The sequence below is a fragment of the Octodon degus genome, unplaced genomic scaffold, assembly GCF_000260255.1.
Source record: "Octodon degus isolate 3935 unplaced genomic scaffold, OctDeg1.0 scaffold00069, whole genome shotgun sequence".
In the NCBI taxonomy this organism is placed as follows: domain Eukaryota; kingdom Metazoa; phylum Chordata; class Mammalia; order Rodentia; family Octodontidae; genus Octodon; species Octodon degus.
This window is the reverse complement of record NW_004524645.1, coordinates 2,044,764-2,062,485: the sequence shown is the minus strand read 5'-3', so window position 1 is coordinate 2,062,485 and position 17,722 is coordinate 2,044,764. Positions and strand designations below refer to the sequence as shown.

General features: G+C 38.2%; 1 protein-coding gene across 2 annotated transcripts in view; it reads left to right on the top strand.

Moving 5' to 3' along the window:
• The window catches only part of Arhgap6 (Rho GTPase activating protein 6), a 626,968-nt gene that overhangs the window by 568,353 nt on the left and 40,893 nt on the right, over window positions 1-17,722 (top strand). For both annotated transcript variants that reach the window (XM_004635035.2, XM_023719549.1), the window contains exons 4-8: window positions 3,388-3,644; window positions 5,713-5,908; window positions 10,579-10,634; window positions 14,131-14,281; window positions 15,326-15,474. In XM_004635035.2, coding sequence (XP_004635092.1) covers window positions 3,388-3,644; window positions 5,713-5,908; window positions 10,579-10,634; window positions 14,131-14,281; window positions 15,326-15,474 — 809 coding nt within the window. The remainder of the gene's footprint in view (window positions 1-3,387; window positions 3,645-5,712; window positions 5,909-10,578; window positions 10,635-14,130; window positions 14,282-15,325; window positions 15,475-17,722) is intronic.

The following is a 17,722-nucleotide window of genomic DNA, read 5'->3' as shown; positions in this document are numbered from 1 at the left end:
AGACAGAGACAGAGAGAGACAGACAGAGACAAAGAGAGAGAGAGAGAGAAAGAGAGAGAGAGAGAGAGAGAGAGAGAGAGAGAGAGAGAGAGAGAGAACAGTCAACAGTCACCCTGAATGAGAACAGCAGGGAAACAAGATCCCCAGAGAACCCCTGCCATGGATTACAGCATGACATCTGTCATCCTGAGCCTCAGCACAGTAGGTCTTGGGTGATTTCCTTCTCATTTAAAAGGCCTATTAGGAAAATGGATGGATTCTGAAAACATAAGCTAAGTAAAATAAATCAGACACAGATGGTTAAATATTGCATGGTTTCTCTTATAAGGAAAACCCGAAACATAAATAATTTAAAGACAAAGTCAAGGAGTGATGGCAGTAAGCAGGGAGGAAGATGTTCTGGAGCTGAGAAGAGGACCTGAGGAAGGAAGGAGAGTGAAGGGGAGGAAAAATGATCAAGATATGATGTGTATAAGCCCCAGTGCCCCCAAAGAATGTATTTATCATGTATCACAAACATGTGGTACAATTAATTTTTAAAAGCCTATTATCAGCTTTATTAGCTCTTGTCATCACAAGGTCTCAAGGTTCCCTTCTTCCTCTCATGAAAGAGCTTGGAACTTAGGCAGGCATGTGTACCCATTGCTTTTTTTAATCATCAGTGAGAGTTTTGCTCAATAGACTTGTGGTAAGTTCTTGATTGCATAATCGTCATAATTTTAAGAAGCAAGAATATTGAGGAATTCTTCCTAGAATCTTATAAAGACTAGATAGATACTGCATAACTTAGAGTAGAGAGAGGTCTTCTTTGCAAAACATGTGAGAATCCTCAGGGAAAGTAACAAGGAACTAAAGACACGGCATCAAAACTCTACCATTGATAGGATAAACATAGCAAGAAAAGAAAGAATGCCTACTAGAAAGAAATGAAAGTATGTCATGGGTGGCTACATTTCTTGAATGAGAACAAAAGCAGAATAAAAACTGGGGTGGGGAAGACTTCATGTATTTCATTTTTCATTTGTATTCAGCTGTTCTATTTTACAAGTAGAGTGACAGATTTTCGGATATTAAAATAACAGATTCAAGCCAGCATGATAGCTCAGCAAACTAAAAAGCAACTGCTTAGGCAGAGTGCAGTGGTCAAGGTTCGATTCCTTGAGTGCCGTGCCAGCCCTGCCCATGAGGGGCACTGAGATGGCGATTGAGACTGGGCGTGGTGACATGCACCTGTAATCCCAGTGCTTGGGAGGCTGAAAACAGGAGAATCATTATAAGTCTGATCTACGTGGTGAGACCCTGTCGACCCTGTCCTAAATACAGAAAAAGTAAAAACTAGAAAACAAAAAAGCAGATTCCAAAGGAAACAGTGTTTCTTCCTTTTTTCAGAGATGTTAGAAATCCTTAAACAAGTCTAGTTGGGTTTCCTTATATGGAAAAAAATGGCTAGAAGAGAACTCAGTTGTCTCCATCTTTGTGTGTGTGTGTGTGTGTGTGTGTGTGTGTGTGTGTGTGTGTGTGTGTTTGCATGCTAGGCAAGTGTTCTATCAGTGAAATATATCCCAGCCCGTGGTCCCCGTGTTAGGGTAAAGCCCTGCCCTGCATTTTCCTACGCGAGCAGCCACGTGTCACCTGATACATTTCAATGTTTTCAGTGGTTATTGTCTCCTGCTTGTTTTGTATGTTTCATGTGGCTGTCATCTTTACCATACATATGTTCCCAGACTCCCTCGGTCTTTCTGAAGTAAGAATATTTGATTATTTCCTCTGCCAAGCTAGCTTATACAATAAGTCTTCAGGGGCTCGGTACTGTCTCCTTTGCTTTCTAATTTTGCTAGTAGCAGAAATAGCCTTTTGTCAGAAGTGAATATTGCATCTGGCTACATTGTCCACATTGATCATTCGGAAGGGAATTACCCAAATTTTATTACCATGTATCGCCTAGTATATTGATAAAGAATGACAAACACCACTGCAAATCCCCAAATGAAGTTAAGATATTTTCCCTTCAAAACAAATTTCATGTTTTGATACAACTAAAGATTCTGTCCCTTCAGGTAGCATTTCTACTGTTAATGTAGACTTGGCCATTAGTCTACTTAGAAATATTGCCATGAATCAAGGAGGAAAACCTTTTAAAGCCTTTATGCACTTGATTTAATGTTTGCTTTTTTGTTCAAAGAACAACCTTAGAATTATTTTCCCTTGATCATTTTGGTTACATTCATAGGGCTCATAAAAACAAAAGAGACAAGACACAAATTTTCTGCTGGTAGGAGATGTAACTTTGTCTAATGGGAATAATGCAAATGACTGAATTATTAATGCTTTTGGCATAAATCTAAAATGGTCAATAAAATTCCTGGCCCTGGGGATCCAAGGTATGTGTACAAATGGCTTTACCACAGAGACCCAGAATGCAATTCTCTATATATATCCAAATAAAACCATAAATTCCTGCATTATGGTCCTTCCCAAAATGGCCTGCTCTAGAAGATTTTACTAATTATACCCTATCCCTCTCACTAGAGATATGGTGATGGTATCTGATTTACACATAGCCAGGAAAGTGGACTGAGCCCTGTGGCATCCCGCCAGCTGGCTAGAGAGAGGGTGTGGGGTTGGGGAACATAATGAGAAAAGAGCAAGCTTCTCCCCAAGCTGTCCACAAGTTGCTTCCTTACCTCTTGGCTTTCATTCTATGTGGTGCCTCTTCTACCGAAAATGGTGAAATTTATCTACTTAACTGAATTTTAGTCTTTGTTTCATGCAACTCTCCATATAACACATGATAGTCATACTACTATAATTATTTATACATCTCATCCTGCAGCTAGTTCCCCATCCTACCCTACATACTGAACCCCTCGTGAGCAAGGATTAGGCCTTGTATTAGTGCTGTGCCTCCCCCACTTTGCATAATTTGACATTATACATAGTAGGTGTACAACAAATACTTGTTCAGTAAATGAATAAACACAATCTCTTTATGTCTTCTAGCCTTTAATGTCTTTGGAAACATATAAATAGGAGACTTAACAGTTTGCAAAACTATGTATTGATGAGCACAAGGTATTATTTGCAGTCTGTCAAGAATGAAACACTTCTCTGTAATGTTTATTTCCTTTAAGATAACCTTGAGACACATGGAGAAAAAAAACCTACAGATTGCTGTTTCCAAAATGTGTATTTATGCCTGCTAATTTTCTTGACTGAAAATGGAAATTTTAGCCATTATGATAAAACTGAAGTCATTTCTCTGTCAATAGATCAGTTCCTCATAAAACAATCGTTTGAATGTGCCTGCCTTTAGGTCTGAGACATGTATGAGGGGTCCTCATTGGTATAGGCAGTCTATGAACAGAAATGTCTGCTTTTTGGTTCCAGAATTCATCCCACAGGCATTTGGAATGCCTCTGTCCCAAGTAATTGCCAATGACAGAATCTATAAACTGAAGCAGGACTTGCAGAGGGATGAGCAGAAGGATGCATCTGATTTTGTGGCTTCCCTCCTGCCATTTGGAAATAAAAGACAAAACAAAGAACTCTCAAGCAGTAACTCATCTCTCAGCTCCACCTCAGAAACTCCAAATGAGTCCACTTCCCCCAACACTCCGGAACCAGCTCCTCGAGTTAGGAGAAGGGTGAGTTGGCCAGGATTGGATCTGACACTGATGCTACAAAATTTGATGATATAACAAGTTGTTCTTTGAGCTTTTCATCATGAGAAAACTGGGTATATTATGTTCATTCCATTCAGGGAAAATTTACACTTGGTGTATGGCAGGTTAAACAGCTTAAGACAACTTGAGGAGACAGTTGTCCTCTGTCTTCCCTTAAAAGCTGTTGGGTGTCCCTCCATGGTTACCCCGGCTCCCCATGGTATCCTGAACATTCTGCACTATTGACACTGACACTTTTCTACCATCTTCTGCTCTCTTGCTAGATTTTCCTTCCAGATGTTAAGGCTTGAGGGAAGGGTATGATGATTTTAATTCTTTATTACCAGTCTGAAAGCAAGATTATTCAGTCATCTTGGTTGTAGGCTTTTATAAGCAATCAGAGTTTTCCTTATCATTGGAGCATGTTCTTCCTGAAACTGAACCACAGACCACTATATGCAGTGTCTTTCAAATAAAGACTGTAATAATATGGCACCAATTATCAAGTGAGTACCATGTTCTAGGCACTGTGCTATTTGAGATTTCAAATTTGAATTTTGAAAAATTGAGGTTTGAGGGCACATTGGCTGGCAATTGGCTGAGCGAATGATGAACATCTATCTCTAAGACATCCTGGGTCACTGGGATAGCCCTCCCTTTCCTCTGGCCTGAAGCCCCTAAATCTTTGCTCCCTTCAGTCACTGAAGACTGCCTTAATTAAAACCGCTGACACATCCCATCTATAACCCATATTTCACAATCACCCAGCAACATCCAGAACTTCTGTAAGGTAAAGCAAGATTTGGAGCCCTGCTTTCCTTTATCATACTGACTATATTTAAAAATAAATGGCAAAATTATAAAGTACTTGAATTTGCACAATGAGTTTGTTCTCTTTAAGCCTATTGTCTCTCAGATTGCGTATAAACCCATATGACAGTGACAATGAAACTCAATTTGAACTTGCTTAGCATCTAATGCTAGGTGATGGATTTCCCAAATGCCTGTTCTCTCTAACTGCCCTGCTAGACACAATTAGCTAACTTCTCACTGTATTCTTCATCCCAGATGGGTGGCTGTAGCACACATGGTTACCACTCCTAGCATGTTAACTCCCTTTCTATCTCCCAGTGCATCTCTCTAAGAGGGATTTTTCTAATAGCCACAGGCTCCTGGCAGATATAAATTGCAGGTGGACCATGTCACCTCCTTCCCCTTCCAGGAGACTGTCTTTAGTCAGAGATCCCTGATACTTAATGTATAAACACCCAATTCTCTCACTCTTTCAGAGAGTGAGCTCTGAGATACATGATCTCTTCTGTGTCCTGGAGTTCCTTGGGACCCTGAATTCTAGCTCTCCACCATGCTGACAGGCTGCAAGATGGTCTCTTCATTGGCCGTTCTCCTTTCCCTGTCTCATTTGTCCCATGCCCCCCACAGGTGTTTTCTGAGATCATCTCCCTAATAAGGAAGTTTGTGTTGCTTCTGCGGTAAACTAAGACTGTTTTGTGGAATCTTCCTATCTTTAAAATCAACTTCTTAGAACCATAGTTGAGACTGTTTTTAATTTTTTCTCACATGACTTCAAACTTTACCTCATTCATTGAGTATGTAATTTTTTTTTCTTTTTTCAAGAAATGAAATGGGGGGCTGGGGAGATGGCTCAGTGGAATAAGCGCTTGCCTGGCAAGCACACGGGAGGCAAGTGCAAGGGCCTGAGTTTAATCCCTGGTTCCACCAAAAGAAAAAAAATGAAGTGGTTGAGTCAAAATGTTTTACTTATATGTTTGCCATCTTTGGCTTCCACTTGGAAAATTTTGTCTATTGTTAAATTTGTCACTGCCAGTACCTTGCCCTGTGTTGTACAAATCTCCTGGCTTTTTCAAAAAGGATTTTTTTTTCCCTTTGTTGGATGCAACGAAAACAGTTAATTAAATCAAGCAATATTATTTAAAGAGTGCTACTCATGGGCAAAAGCATTTACAGGGCCGGGTCTGGAGGCAGCTGTTTCTCTTTGTCCTTATGTTCAAATCTGTGCATCATTTTGCAGGGTGCCATGTCAGTGGATTCCATCACCGATCTGGACGACAACCAGTCTCGACTGCTGGAAGCTTTACAGCTCTCCTTGCCTGCTGAGGCACAAAACAAAAAAGAAAAAGCCAGAGATAAGAAACTCAGTCTGAATCCTATTTACAGACAGGTCCCCAGGCTGGTGGACAGCTGCTGTCAACATCTGGAAAAACATGGTGCGTAGATTGTGTCTCAGCCATCAAGTCGAGAATCATTCCTATAAGCACCCAAGTTCACTTCTGTGCTCCTTTGATAGGGTTTTGGCCTACAATTTCCTTTGTGAAGAAACTGTAACAATGTGAGTGTTTGCTTAAGAGATTTCTGAGCTCACCAAGATTGTTGGAGGGCAGAAAATTAGTTTCATGGTATTTGGATGCTCAGCCCCCAAGGGTCCTCAAGAGTTACGCTGGCCAAGCAGTTTAGGGAAGGGTTGGTTCTATTGGATTGGATCTGTGCCCAGGGCCTCCTTCAGACAGACCAGAGTCACTTATACCTTTTTATATATATATACATTGAGGTTACTTGTAGTGTTTCCTTTAAAAATAAGAGTTCAGCTTCTTTTAAAAAGAATTTGAAAATCATTGTTTAAGTGAATACAAAATACATAATTCTTACAATAAATTTGCATTTAACTATGTGTAGTTTTGTGGAAGATGCCTGCTTAAATTTTCTCCATGGCTAACCCTTTGCAACTCAGTTCTAGTTAATATGTTAACTTTAAAGTGATGGACAGTTCTTCACATTTAAAAAAAATAGATTTTTGACTCATCAAACTGCCATGACCATACTCTAAATTTGTTGGTTACAGTGTTAGCATGCATTTTATGGACATGCAAAAAGTTTCTCAAATGCTTCCATACACTAAAAAGAACACACTTATTGTAACTTTGCGAAGTAAAAAACTGAAAAAGAAAATTCTGAGGCTACTATGCAGACATGATTACTGTGAATATTTCTATCTCTGTAATAAAAATGAGACTTTATGAAAATGTTAGATTTCTCTAAATTCCTTACTCAAATTACATATGGAAAACAGCATATAGTCGAGTGTCTTAATCAAATTAATATATTTATACCTATTTGTTACAGAAAATTTTAAGTGTAGATTCTTTACTTTCTTTAGATTATTTTTCACATAAGCATATTTTACTTATATCCCTTTCCCTCTCTCTCCCTTTTTTTTCCCTCACCCTGTTACACATATAGATTTGCACCTAAATGTTCTTCCAAAGTTGGATTCTTTTCCATGCTTGCATGATATTTTGTCTAGATGGCTCCAGAAAAATTAGGGCCATGTTCAAGTTCAAGCAAATATTCTAACATTGGTTAGTTTAAACGAATGGAAAAAGAGCAACCTTCAGAAGCATTTCTTTCATAAAACTTTCCTTGCTTTTGTAATAGGAAAAGGAGGACAGAAGTCACTTCAGTCTTAAAAACATTTGTCGATGATTTTTTTTTCACCCTCTCTAACATTGGCCTTGGACAATTATATTCCTCTCATCTGTATATTGGAAGTACCCAATACTTCCTCACTTGTATTTCATTCAGTCCTTTCTATACTGTTATGTCAAAACTCCTGAAATATCCTCAATTGCCCAAAATTTCCATTTCCAAAAAGCACTTCCTTTTCCAAGAATCAGAAAAAAAAAATACCCGTATAACAAGAGAGTCAAATTATATTATGCCTCTCGAATTTAGGTTCATTTTGGGGTGGGGCCGATTGCTCATTGTGCCTGTCCTGGTTTCTTGAAGTTCTTCAGCTGACGCTGAGGTGAGTTTGGGTCCGGTTTCCATTTTAGTTTCTAATTAAAAAGGAAGAAAGATGATCACATCAATTTCTGGGACAGTACACAGCAAAGTTCCATTTCTTTCTTCAGATTGTTACCTTTTCAATGTCTACCTGTTTTTTAAGTGACTGTCTGAAGTCACAATTAGTGAATGCCGAGACTATATTTTGTCTTTGAGGAAAATCACTGTAGAGCTATGTCAGAAAAAAGCATTAGCTGTTTAAAGATCCTCATTTGCTCTCTCTTAAAAGAAATTACATTTTAAAGCCTTAAACTAAAGGAGTGTATAGGCAGTTGAAGCACAAAGGAATTATATCAACATCTAGTTATTAATAGTTATTCTTAAATCACAGTTTTAATGAATTGGAAAAATACTATAATTTATGAAATTATATCATAGACTTGGGCATTTCTGAAATGGAAATTCAGCCAAATGAATAACCTCACTCGTGTAGAAAATTCCCCATTTGAGGTCTCACTTCTGTAGAAATTCCAAATACTCAAAAACCATCTTAGAATGAGAAAGTGAGAAGCTAATTTAGAAATTGTTCAGAACTTTCTACATTGCCCACAGGAGACTCATTTAGTTCATTCAGGGATTAGTTCTTGCTGTATCATACTAATGCCAGGTACTATTCTAAGTATGCTATATGCATTAGTTAATTGGAGTTTTGCACAACTTTAAAGGGGTACACCTCAGGCTCATTTTAAGATAAAGAAACATAATTACGCATTGTATTCTAAATAGTGTACTTTTATTGTTCTTGATTTCCCAGCCAGATAGGACTAGTAAGTTAGTTTGAGGATCGACCTCAATTATGAGGTACACAAATCAATGCCAGTAACAAGGAGACAGAAGTCCTTTGAAAACAAAATCCCAACAACTACAAAACAAAAATGTGTGTTCCTATTCAAATCAGCAGTGACCTGCTCCTCACTGCAATTCTCTCAAATTATTCTAGGAATTTAGGATAACACATTTAAGATGCCTTATTGATAAATGAGACATCTGCCCATATCATCTTTTGTAATTAAAACCCCATGGAAAACCAGCAAGAATTGTTACTAAGGCAGGACTATAAAACAAGTATACAAAAAAATCTATTAACAATATGAAAGCAATAATTAGCTACCTACTATAATAAAACCATTCATATGAGTATCAGAAATATATCCCCAGAATTTCTGTAATAGTGTGCAAGATACTATTTAAACAAATTGATGCTTACTCTGTTTTTGGACAGAAAAAATTAATGTTACAAAGATTCAAATTCTGTCCAAATAAATTATGAATTGTACTATTCAGATTTTGCGGGTGGCAGATGAAAGGAACCCAGATAAAACAAGATTAAGCAAAATGCCCTCTCCCCAGAAAAAAACAATCCTTATTCATATTATTCATAAAATGGGGACCTGATCTGCTCAGGCACAGCTCAATCCAAGAATCAGATGCTGCCATGAGCACGCTCTTTTTACTGGCTTCCCTCTCAGACCAGTATCTTCATGTGGCTTCAAATGGCTCTTGGCAGCTCAAACCTGGTATTATTCTCATAACTGCTTATCCCAAATTAAGGGAAAATGAGCTGCTACCAATAAAATAAATGTAGATGAAGCACATAAGTTTTGATGGTTAATGGCTCCCAGAGTAAAAGGCAGTAATTTGGACATTCTGAGCCTCACAAGGAAATACACAACACCTCTTGCATGCTTACCCACCCAAACCACAGAAAACTCTGGCTTTAACTTTCATGTTGTAGAAAACAAGGGGAGAAAGAAAGATATAAATGACCTCATGGAGTGTCAAAAGTCCAGATAATGGGAAGATGGAAAGTGAGAAGTCAGCACTTTTTTTCTATACTGAGGACCAAAGCCAAGGACTTCACCCTGATCTACAATCCCAGATGTTTGTGAAGTTTTTATTCTGAGACAAGGTCTCACTAAGTGCCCATGCTGTGCTTGAATTTTGGATCCTCCTACATGTTATTTCTTCATCTAACAAACTACTGTGTAGGAGAAAAAAATAGAAGGAAGGGAGAAATACGAGACTAAAAGGCACATTGATCATACCATATTTTGTGGCCATTGACTAGAGATTTAATATTATTATAGAACCAGAAATCTTCTAATGTGCAATAGTGATGCTTTTTGTTTTTAAAGAGGTCTAATTTGTTAGAGGACTATTAATGTTATAGGTTGGAAAATTCTTTTTTTGTGTTCAGTAACCTTATAACTTCACGTCTAGAGTATTATCCTATGACAGTGAAAAATGTAATCAAGGACATCTACACAGAATTATTTAGAGTAAAGCCATGTATAATAGCAAAATAAGCCTGTGTTTTGGGGAGATTTATATATTATTCAGAGAGGAAAGTGAAAGAAATTGTGGTCACTCATATGACAGTGTTGTGCATCCATTTTCAATGACAAAGATAGGAAATTGTTATGGACATGCACATTATTATGGCCTAATATCAAAATGAGGCAGTAGCATTCTTCCTGTTGATAACCAGTTAGCTAGACATATACTGTATGTATATATACACAGTATGATCTCAAGGCAAGATATATTTTTACATGGATAAAAGGCTGAATAAACCAAAACTTTAAATGATCATACATTATGTATTTTTTACAGTATCTTTTACGTTTTATTTATTTTGTAGGTATTATTTAAGAGTTATATTTTAATTATGATTAGACAAATAAGAAACATCTATTTTAAAATTAACAAAGCACTAAACTCCTTAAGAGTCATTTTTAATAGCTCCAAATAATTTTAAAAACGTTAAAACATCTTAATCTGTATGAAGAAGTGGAAAGAAATATGACAGAAATTTTCATAGAAACATTTAAGGAGACATTTTTGGTGCTCAAGGAACTAATATTTAGGTATGTAGAGATCATTAATAGTATAGAGTGAAGAAGAATTACCATGTGCGGTTGGTTGTTATTGTTCTGCATATCAGTTCTGGACTGGCATTCTGCTCTATTTCTATTTTGATTTCTTTTGGAATCTCAAGCAGAAAACAAGACTGTTGATTTTGTTTGCTTATTTGCAGGCCTCCAGACAGTGGGGATATTCCGAGTTGGAAGCTCAAAAAAGAGAGTGAGACAAGTAAGTGAAAAATGAAGATTATAGTGTCCATTTTTCTTGACGCTTAATTAAACTACCATGTGCAAACTTCAGGCTTATGCAGAGTCCCCCCAAAGTACCTTTACCCTCCAACTGATTATAGTATAATTAACTGCCAGGACGTGAAGCAGCACAACTCTAAAGGTCTTCAAAGTTGCTGTAGAGTTAGGATCAAATGGTTGAGAGAAAATGTCTGGAAGTGTCTGTGCCATTTCCAGCCAAAAAAATACCGCTGTTATAAACAATTTACTAAATCTGTGAAAGGATGAAATTCAAAGAGTGCCTAATCAGTGAGTTACAGTAAATAGAAAATCACTGCATAGCCCCCATTTTCACAAAAGTTTGTGGGGTTTTTTTTTTGTTTGTTTGTTTGTTTTTTGCGGTACCGGGGATTGAACTCAGGACCCTGTGTTTGCCAAGCAAGCACTTATTCTACTGAGCTATCTCCCTGGCCTCCTTCACAAAAGTTTGGCACAACAAAATTCCATTAATATTCTCATCACATAAGGTGCCAAGTTTAGCCCCTTTACTTCCTTTTTTAAGTTCACTGTATTAATATACCTCCAATATACATAATGATCGCACGTGATACATCCTCACTGTTCTTTTGTTGCCCACTCCCCTCTCCTCTTCAACTCTTATTCCCCTCCCCATTTACAAAAGCTTTGTTTCCACTCTTCTTCCTTCTATTCTCTTTTTTTTTTAAATTTTCTCCTCCTTTACTCCCCTTGCTTGGTCCCCTTCTCATTTCAACATTTTTTTCCTGCTCCTCAGTATATATCATCCATTTTATTCCTTATTTACACTTTGAGTTACTTACATGAGAGAAACAATGAAGTATTTACACATGTGTGTCCAATTTATTTCACTCAAAATGGTCTCAAGGTGCACCCATTTACCTAAAAATGCCTCCAATTTATCCTTTTAATGGAAGACTTACATTTATAAAGTACATTTCCGTTCATCAATTTGTGGCCATCTGGGCTGTTTAGAAGACTTAGGTCTTCCAACTTGTGCTGCTATAAACATGAGTGTGCATATATTTCTCTCGTACGATGCTTGCACCTCTTTCAGGAAGATACCAAGAAGAAGAATAGCAGAGTCAAATGGTACCTACAGTTTGATTTGGTGAGCTATCTCCATACTGATGTGCATGCTGGCTGTACCAATTTACCCTCCCACCAATAGGAGAGAAGGGTTCCTTCTTCCCCACAACCTCACCATATACATTTACTTCTCAAAAATAAACAATTCTGAAGTTTCCATGGAGCCACTGATCCCCAATTCAAGTTTCATGAGAAGAATAGTCTTTGATTTTGTCACAACATTCTTACAAAAGTTTAATATTAGACCATTAAGCACAGGTTTGTCTAATCAAACAGGTGTCTGGGTTCATGAAGGCTTCATAAAAGACAAATAATCCTCTAAAAAGAAGTCATTTCTTGGTCAAAGAAAATTAAAATGCTGTTTTCCCTCTGTTGCTCTTAACAAAAGGACATCAGTGATTCAGTGATTCAAAAATAAAGCCATGTGAAAATAAGTTTTAGTTGGATGAAGCTGAAGAAATTATATTTGTTCATATTAATTGAAAATAATTTAAATAAATGTTCCCTCATGTATCTCTTTTGTTAAGCTAAAGGGTACTTTCCAAAGAAGAGTGTTTTCTGGTTGGTTTTTAATCTAAATGCTCACACAAGAGACTATTAAATATTTAAAATTTTGCAATGAGACTTGCAAGAGTATAGTACAGCAACACTTCTTAGGTCCATATCCGTGCAATACTACAGAATATTTTCACAAATATCATCTCCCTGAATTTCCCCACCAGCTATGCACCTAGCTGCCTTCACTCCCTGCTTTCAAGGCTTAGAGAAATTTAGAAATTGGATTCCAGATCTTACAATTTAAGTAGTCACACTGACTTCACAGACAAAGCTCTTTCCACAGTCCATTCTTTCTGCATGTGTGTGTGCTCAGAAAAGAAACATGGAGGGCCTGGCTAATGGCAGTTGGAGTGGCACTGGTAGAGGGCCTCTTCATTCTGGCTGCCTGACACACATTCATGTGGAGCTGGCTGGAAGCAGTGAGAATTTCAGGGCAGCAACAGGGATTCTAATCAGGTGGGCAGATGGCAAGTGCCAGATCATATTCATCATTTATGTCTGTATCCACCAAAGGGAAAATCTTTGCATGGAAATTATTTAGGGTTTCCCTACTAAATATATCATTAGTGGTCACTAAGAGTTGGATTCTGAATATGACATATATTCTAATGCACTCAGCATTTTATTTTATTGTGTCACTTCATAGCACCCTATATTTTTTTCTTCAGGAGCACTCATCAAAACTTTAAGAGCTAATCATTTGTAGGATTACTTGATTATCACCTCATCTCTCTACTAGTCTGAGAGATGGAGGAGGGTAAGGACTTTGACTCCTCTCTTTGCCTTTACCAGTGTGCTTTAAGAGCCTGTAGAAAAGGCTGGTACACAGAGAAAAGGCAGCAAATCTTTGTTGAATAAGTGGACAAATTAATGACTGAACAAATGAACTATTATAGAATTTTATGGCACAGTGTAGATTCATTGCTATTTCTACAAGAGAGAACAATGCGTAAGAATAGTTAAAGACAAAAAGAAGAAGAACCGGGGTATGGTAGTGCACTGCTGCAGTTCCAGTACTCAGGGAGCTGAGGCAGGAGGTTCATTTTTGAGTTTTTGAGATTGAGACCAGCCTGGGCTACAAAGTGAGCTCAAGGCCAGGATGAACTGCATAGCAAGACCCCATCTCAAAAAGACAGAGAGAGAGAGAGAGAGAGAGAGAGAGAGAGAGAGAGAGAGAGAGAGTGTTGAGCCATCAGAGTGAAAGCAAGAGATGAGCTTACTATCTTCTTCTTTCTACTGTGTTTTCCAGTGGTTATAAATTGTAATGGACTTAGTTATGATTAGGGCAAGGAATTCATCTGATTCATTGTTCATAAGGCTACTTTGACAGATCTAGCGCAGATTTTATTTAAATAATGTCATCTTGTAAGACTCAGTCATGAATATCTTATCAGGATTTTTAGTTTGCAGAATGATATCCTTGCTTCCTGTTACTTCAGTGTACTATCAAAATGTCAGCATGGTAAGATTGGTGGCATATAGAGCTGTTGTGTAACAGACTAATTTCTCCCTTCCATGTTCATTAGAATTCCTTAACTTTTTCCAACCTTTTGGCTGAATTTTTTGAGTCCTTTAGTTTACCTCATTAATAGCAAATCCACCAATAGTTTTATTATATATAGATATTCATCTATATTACATATTATTTATATTATATTATATCACAGCTAAATTTTTAGACTTTGAAAATCAGTACAACATGCTGTTTGTTAAACATAATACTAAGTGTCATGCATCAAAGCATTTTTCTTGGTTAACAGTTAACATCGAGGTATGGTGTTAAGTGACTGTCACTTGCCACATTATTGTTGCAGTTACGTGAGGAATTTGACCGAGGGGTTGATGTCTCTCTGGAAGAGGAGCACAGTGTTCATGATGTGGCAGCCCTGTTGAAGGAATTCCTGAGGGACATGCCAGACCCTCTTCTCACCAGGGAGCTGTACACAGCTTTCATCAACACTCTCTGTACGTAACACAGCCATATTTATAGGAAATGTCCTTGAAATACCAGGATGTCCAGCTCACTCATCAGAACTTTGTACGTGTACTTTCTGACAGCTGCTATTGTCCTTATTTATCAGTCTCTAATGAATGGACTATTTGGGGAATTTTCTGAGATTTACTCTGGGGAGAATTAGCAAGAAGAAAGTCTCAAGTCTCAATAAAACAAATGGAAATGGACAAAAAGAATTTGGGATGCTTTCAAATGACCCCCAGGACAATAGAGAGTGCCATAAATTGATGACTTGGAGTACCAATGAGATTTCTTGTTGAGTCTGTGCCTAAATATGAATTGGTATTTCTGATATGAGGCAGTCTAGGACTCAGAATAACTCAGAATGAAAAAGGGGAAGCAGGCAGCATTTCAGGAGAAGCAAGACAGCATAGCCACGCGGACTCTTAGGACCTTTAGCACAGCAACTTCTGAGTATAGATAAAGACCAAGTGGAAGAGGAAAGGAGGTTGGGGAAGGAAACATAGGCCAGAGTTGTATCGCTATGCATCCACATCTTCCCCTGAAGCTGTGACTTAAATGAGCCCTCATCAGAGACGGGAGACAGTGTCTGTGCCATGCCTGCGTATTACCGATGAAAAATTTCCCCTTGTCTATGCTCAACCGAAAAGGGCCTCTGATCCATTACAAAGTCAAATTTCAGAGCACCAACCAATTCTGAGCAATATCTTTACCAACATGTGACTGAAATCCATTAAATCTACATGATAAATACTAGAGAAAGGACAGAAAAGAAAGTAAGGAGAATGCAGTTGCCTTTCTCATAATTCTCTAGGTGGTACATTTCTCCAAGTCTAATTGTTTTTATATCTGTCAGAGAGTCTTGTGGCTAAGCTGTTAAAGGAGTGAGATAATGGATGAAGGCACAGAAATGTGTTTGCCTTGGTACCCTCTCTATTAAGACAACTGAGAGAAGACCATCATTCCTCCTTTATGTGTGAATGACCCAAGCTTCCCCTCCTCTAACTTACAACATGTCTTTGTGCCTTGAATAGTGTTGGAGCCAGAGGAACAGCTGGGCACCTTGCAACTCCTCATCTACCTTCTACCTCCCTGCAACTGCGACACCCTCCACCGTCTCCTACAGTTCCTCTCCACTGTGGCCAGGCACGCCGACGACAATGTCAGTAAAGATGGGCAAGAGGTATGCCCCACTTGCTGCTGTGGACCCTGTGACTCATCCCTTCCCACGTTTTCACAGGGGTGAGGCAGAAACATGACCAAATATTTCAGAAGGAGAATATGATGCCTCTCTGTCTCTGACCCTACTTGGGAAGAGCCTGCCCTAAAAGGACAATTCCTAGGAGCACATCAGTCATTATCCTTCACGCATGTTTCAAGGTTGCTTTCAGGCACGGTTGTCAGTTTTCATAATGATGCTTTATTGAAGATCTTGAGTTCTATTTATGAGAAGACAAACAGCGGTCTATAGAGGCACTTTTACTTATATAAAAGCACAGTAGTGGAGGTGAGAAGAGGCTATCTGGAAGAGGCTACCATCCTTGATACTGCCTTGATCTATGTAACTTAGGGCTAAAATATGCTAGTCCCTCTGTTCTTCTAGTTTGTTCCTAGAGCTCTCATCTACACTATAGGAAGAAATACCATATTTCCTAATTGAAGGGTTCTTTCTCCCCATAAACCTTCTCCCCAAACTAGGGACTTGCTGAATGCAATGGGAGTCCTTCCTTATTCCAGGTCAGATGTAGAAGGTACTGGAAGGTCTGTCTTTGCTAATGCATCTTTTTTTTTCTTGTGGTGATACTCACAATGGAACCCAGGGCTTCAAATATGCTAAATGAATGTTCTACCATTTAGCTACATACCTGAACTTTGGACATGGCATTTTGATGGCACATGGTGTTAACTGCTAGAGGCAGGTTCAACACAGTACCATGGATCCTTTAGATATATTCTAGTTCAATCTGATCCCAACTTAGGCCTCTGTGTGATATTTCCACACCCAGGAATCTGAGGTTTTAGGCTCTGGTTTTCTTTGGTCAGCATTCATGCTTCAAAGTGTTTTGTTTTTTCATCTTTAGACAAATGAGATGCTGGGCTCCATTTTAAGGGGTCTACCAAGAAACACCCCATTTGAGTCTTCTCCTTCAGAAGAGACCTCTTCCCCTTTGATTACATGCAGTCACACTTCTCCCTGTCATTGGAATTCCCAGGAAGTTTCAAACTCTTTAATATGCTAACATGCCTGGAAATCCATAAGGGCAAGAGGCATTCACAACTTACTCAACCACAGGAAAGTAAATCCCTGATAAGCAGAGCTCAACTGTCTCACGTATTCAGTTCTGTGCTTATCAAATATAGCTCCCAAAGGACATGTCCATATATAACTTTTTACTCTAATCAAGAAAAGCAATCCTGCATATCTTATCCTTCTCCTCCTCTGGGTAAGTGTGAGAATGGAATTTTTCCTGAGTTAGTCATTTGTCTCCATAGGAGTTATAATTAGTGAAACTCTGCTGGGTTCAGGTTTTGTAATAGTGTCCTGATACCTTATTTCAGCATATGCAGTTCTTTGATGGTAGACTGTAATTCTCATAATTGTTATATTACCTGTCTGGGTGTCAGCCTTTATGCAAATATAACAGAAGCTGTGGAGTTATGTGTCTGATGACTGAGTAAAGACAGAGTCCTGTCTTGGAAGATAGACCAATTGTCTCTCTGACATTTCTTGAGTACTATCTGAAAAGAAGAGTCTCAAGTGATTAAGATTAAGAATTTCTTCAGTGTAAGGAAAGGAAAATTTCCAGTTGAGCTCAATGCTTTTACAGAATCATCCTCAGACATTCTTTCAATCCAAAGGCTATGCAATAAAGAAAAGAGTATTATTGGATAGGTATAAATGAAACTTTGCGTACTACAGTACTAGCTAACATTTATGCTTTATCTACCAATTGATGACTTTGTATCAGATATATAGATGGACAGATAGAGACAGTAGCTAATTCTCCTAATAGAAAAAAAGAATTATCATTATCCTCATATTTTAGGGCTAGAACTTAAGAGCCAAAGGAGTTCAGTAACTTACCCAGCATCCCACAGTGAATAGCACAATTCTGGGGGAGATGCCATGTGTGCTGTCGTCACTATGGATCTGTGGAGTTATTAGCACAATATCCCAGCTGATAACAGTAAAAGATCTTGAATAAGAGCCCCTTTTCCTATTTCTCACAAAGTCATCCTACCACTAGGTCATGTTTCTTCCATAACTAGTACATGCCCAAATGTGCGTCAAGTGCAAATCAACCTGATTTACTGGGAAAAGAAATGTAGAATAGGATTTAGAAGCAATAAAATAAAACTCTCCTGGTGTCTAGTTCGGGGTTGCCCAGCTGCTGCACAATAGATATTCGAGGCAAAGTCGTCCTTTGCTG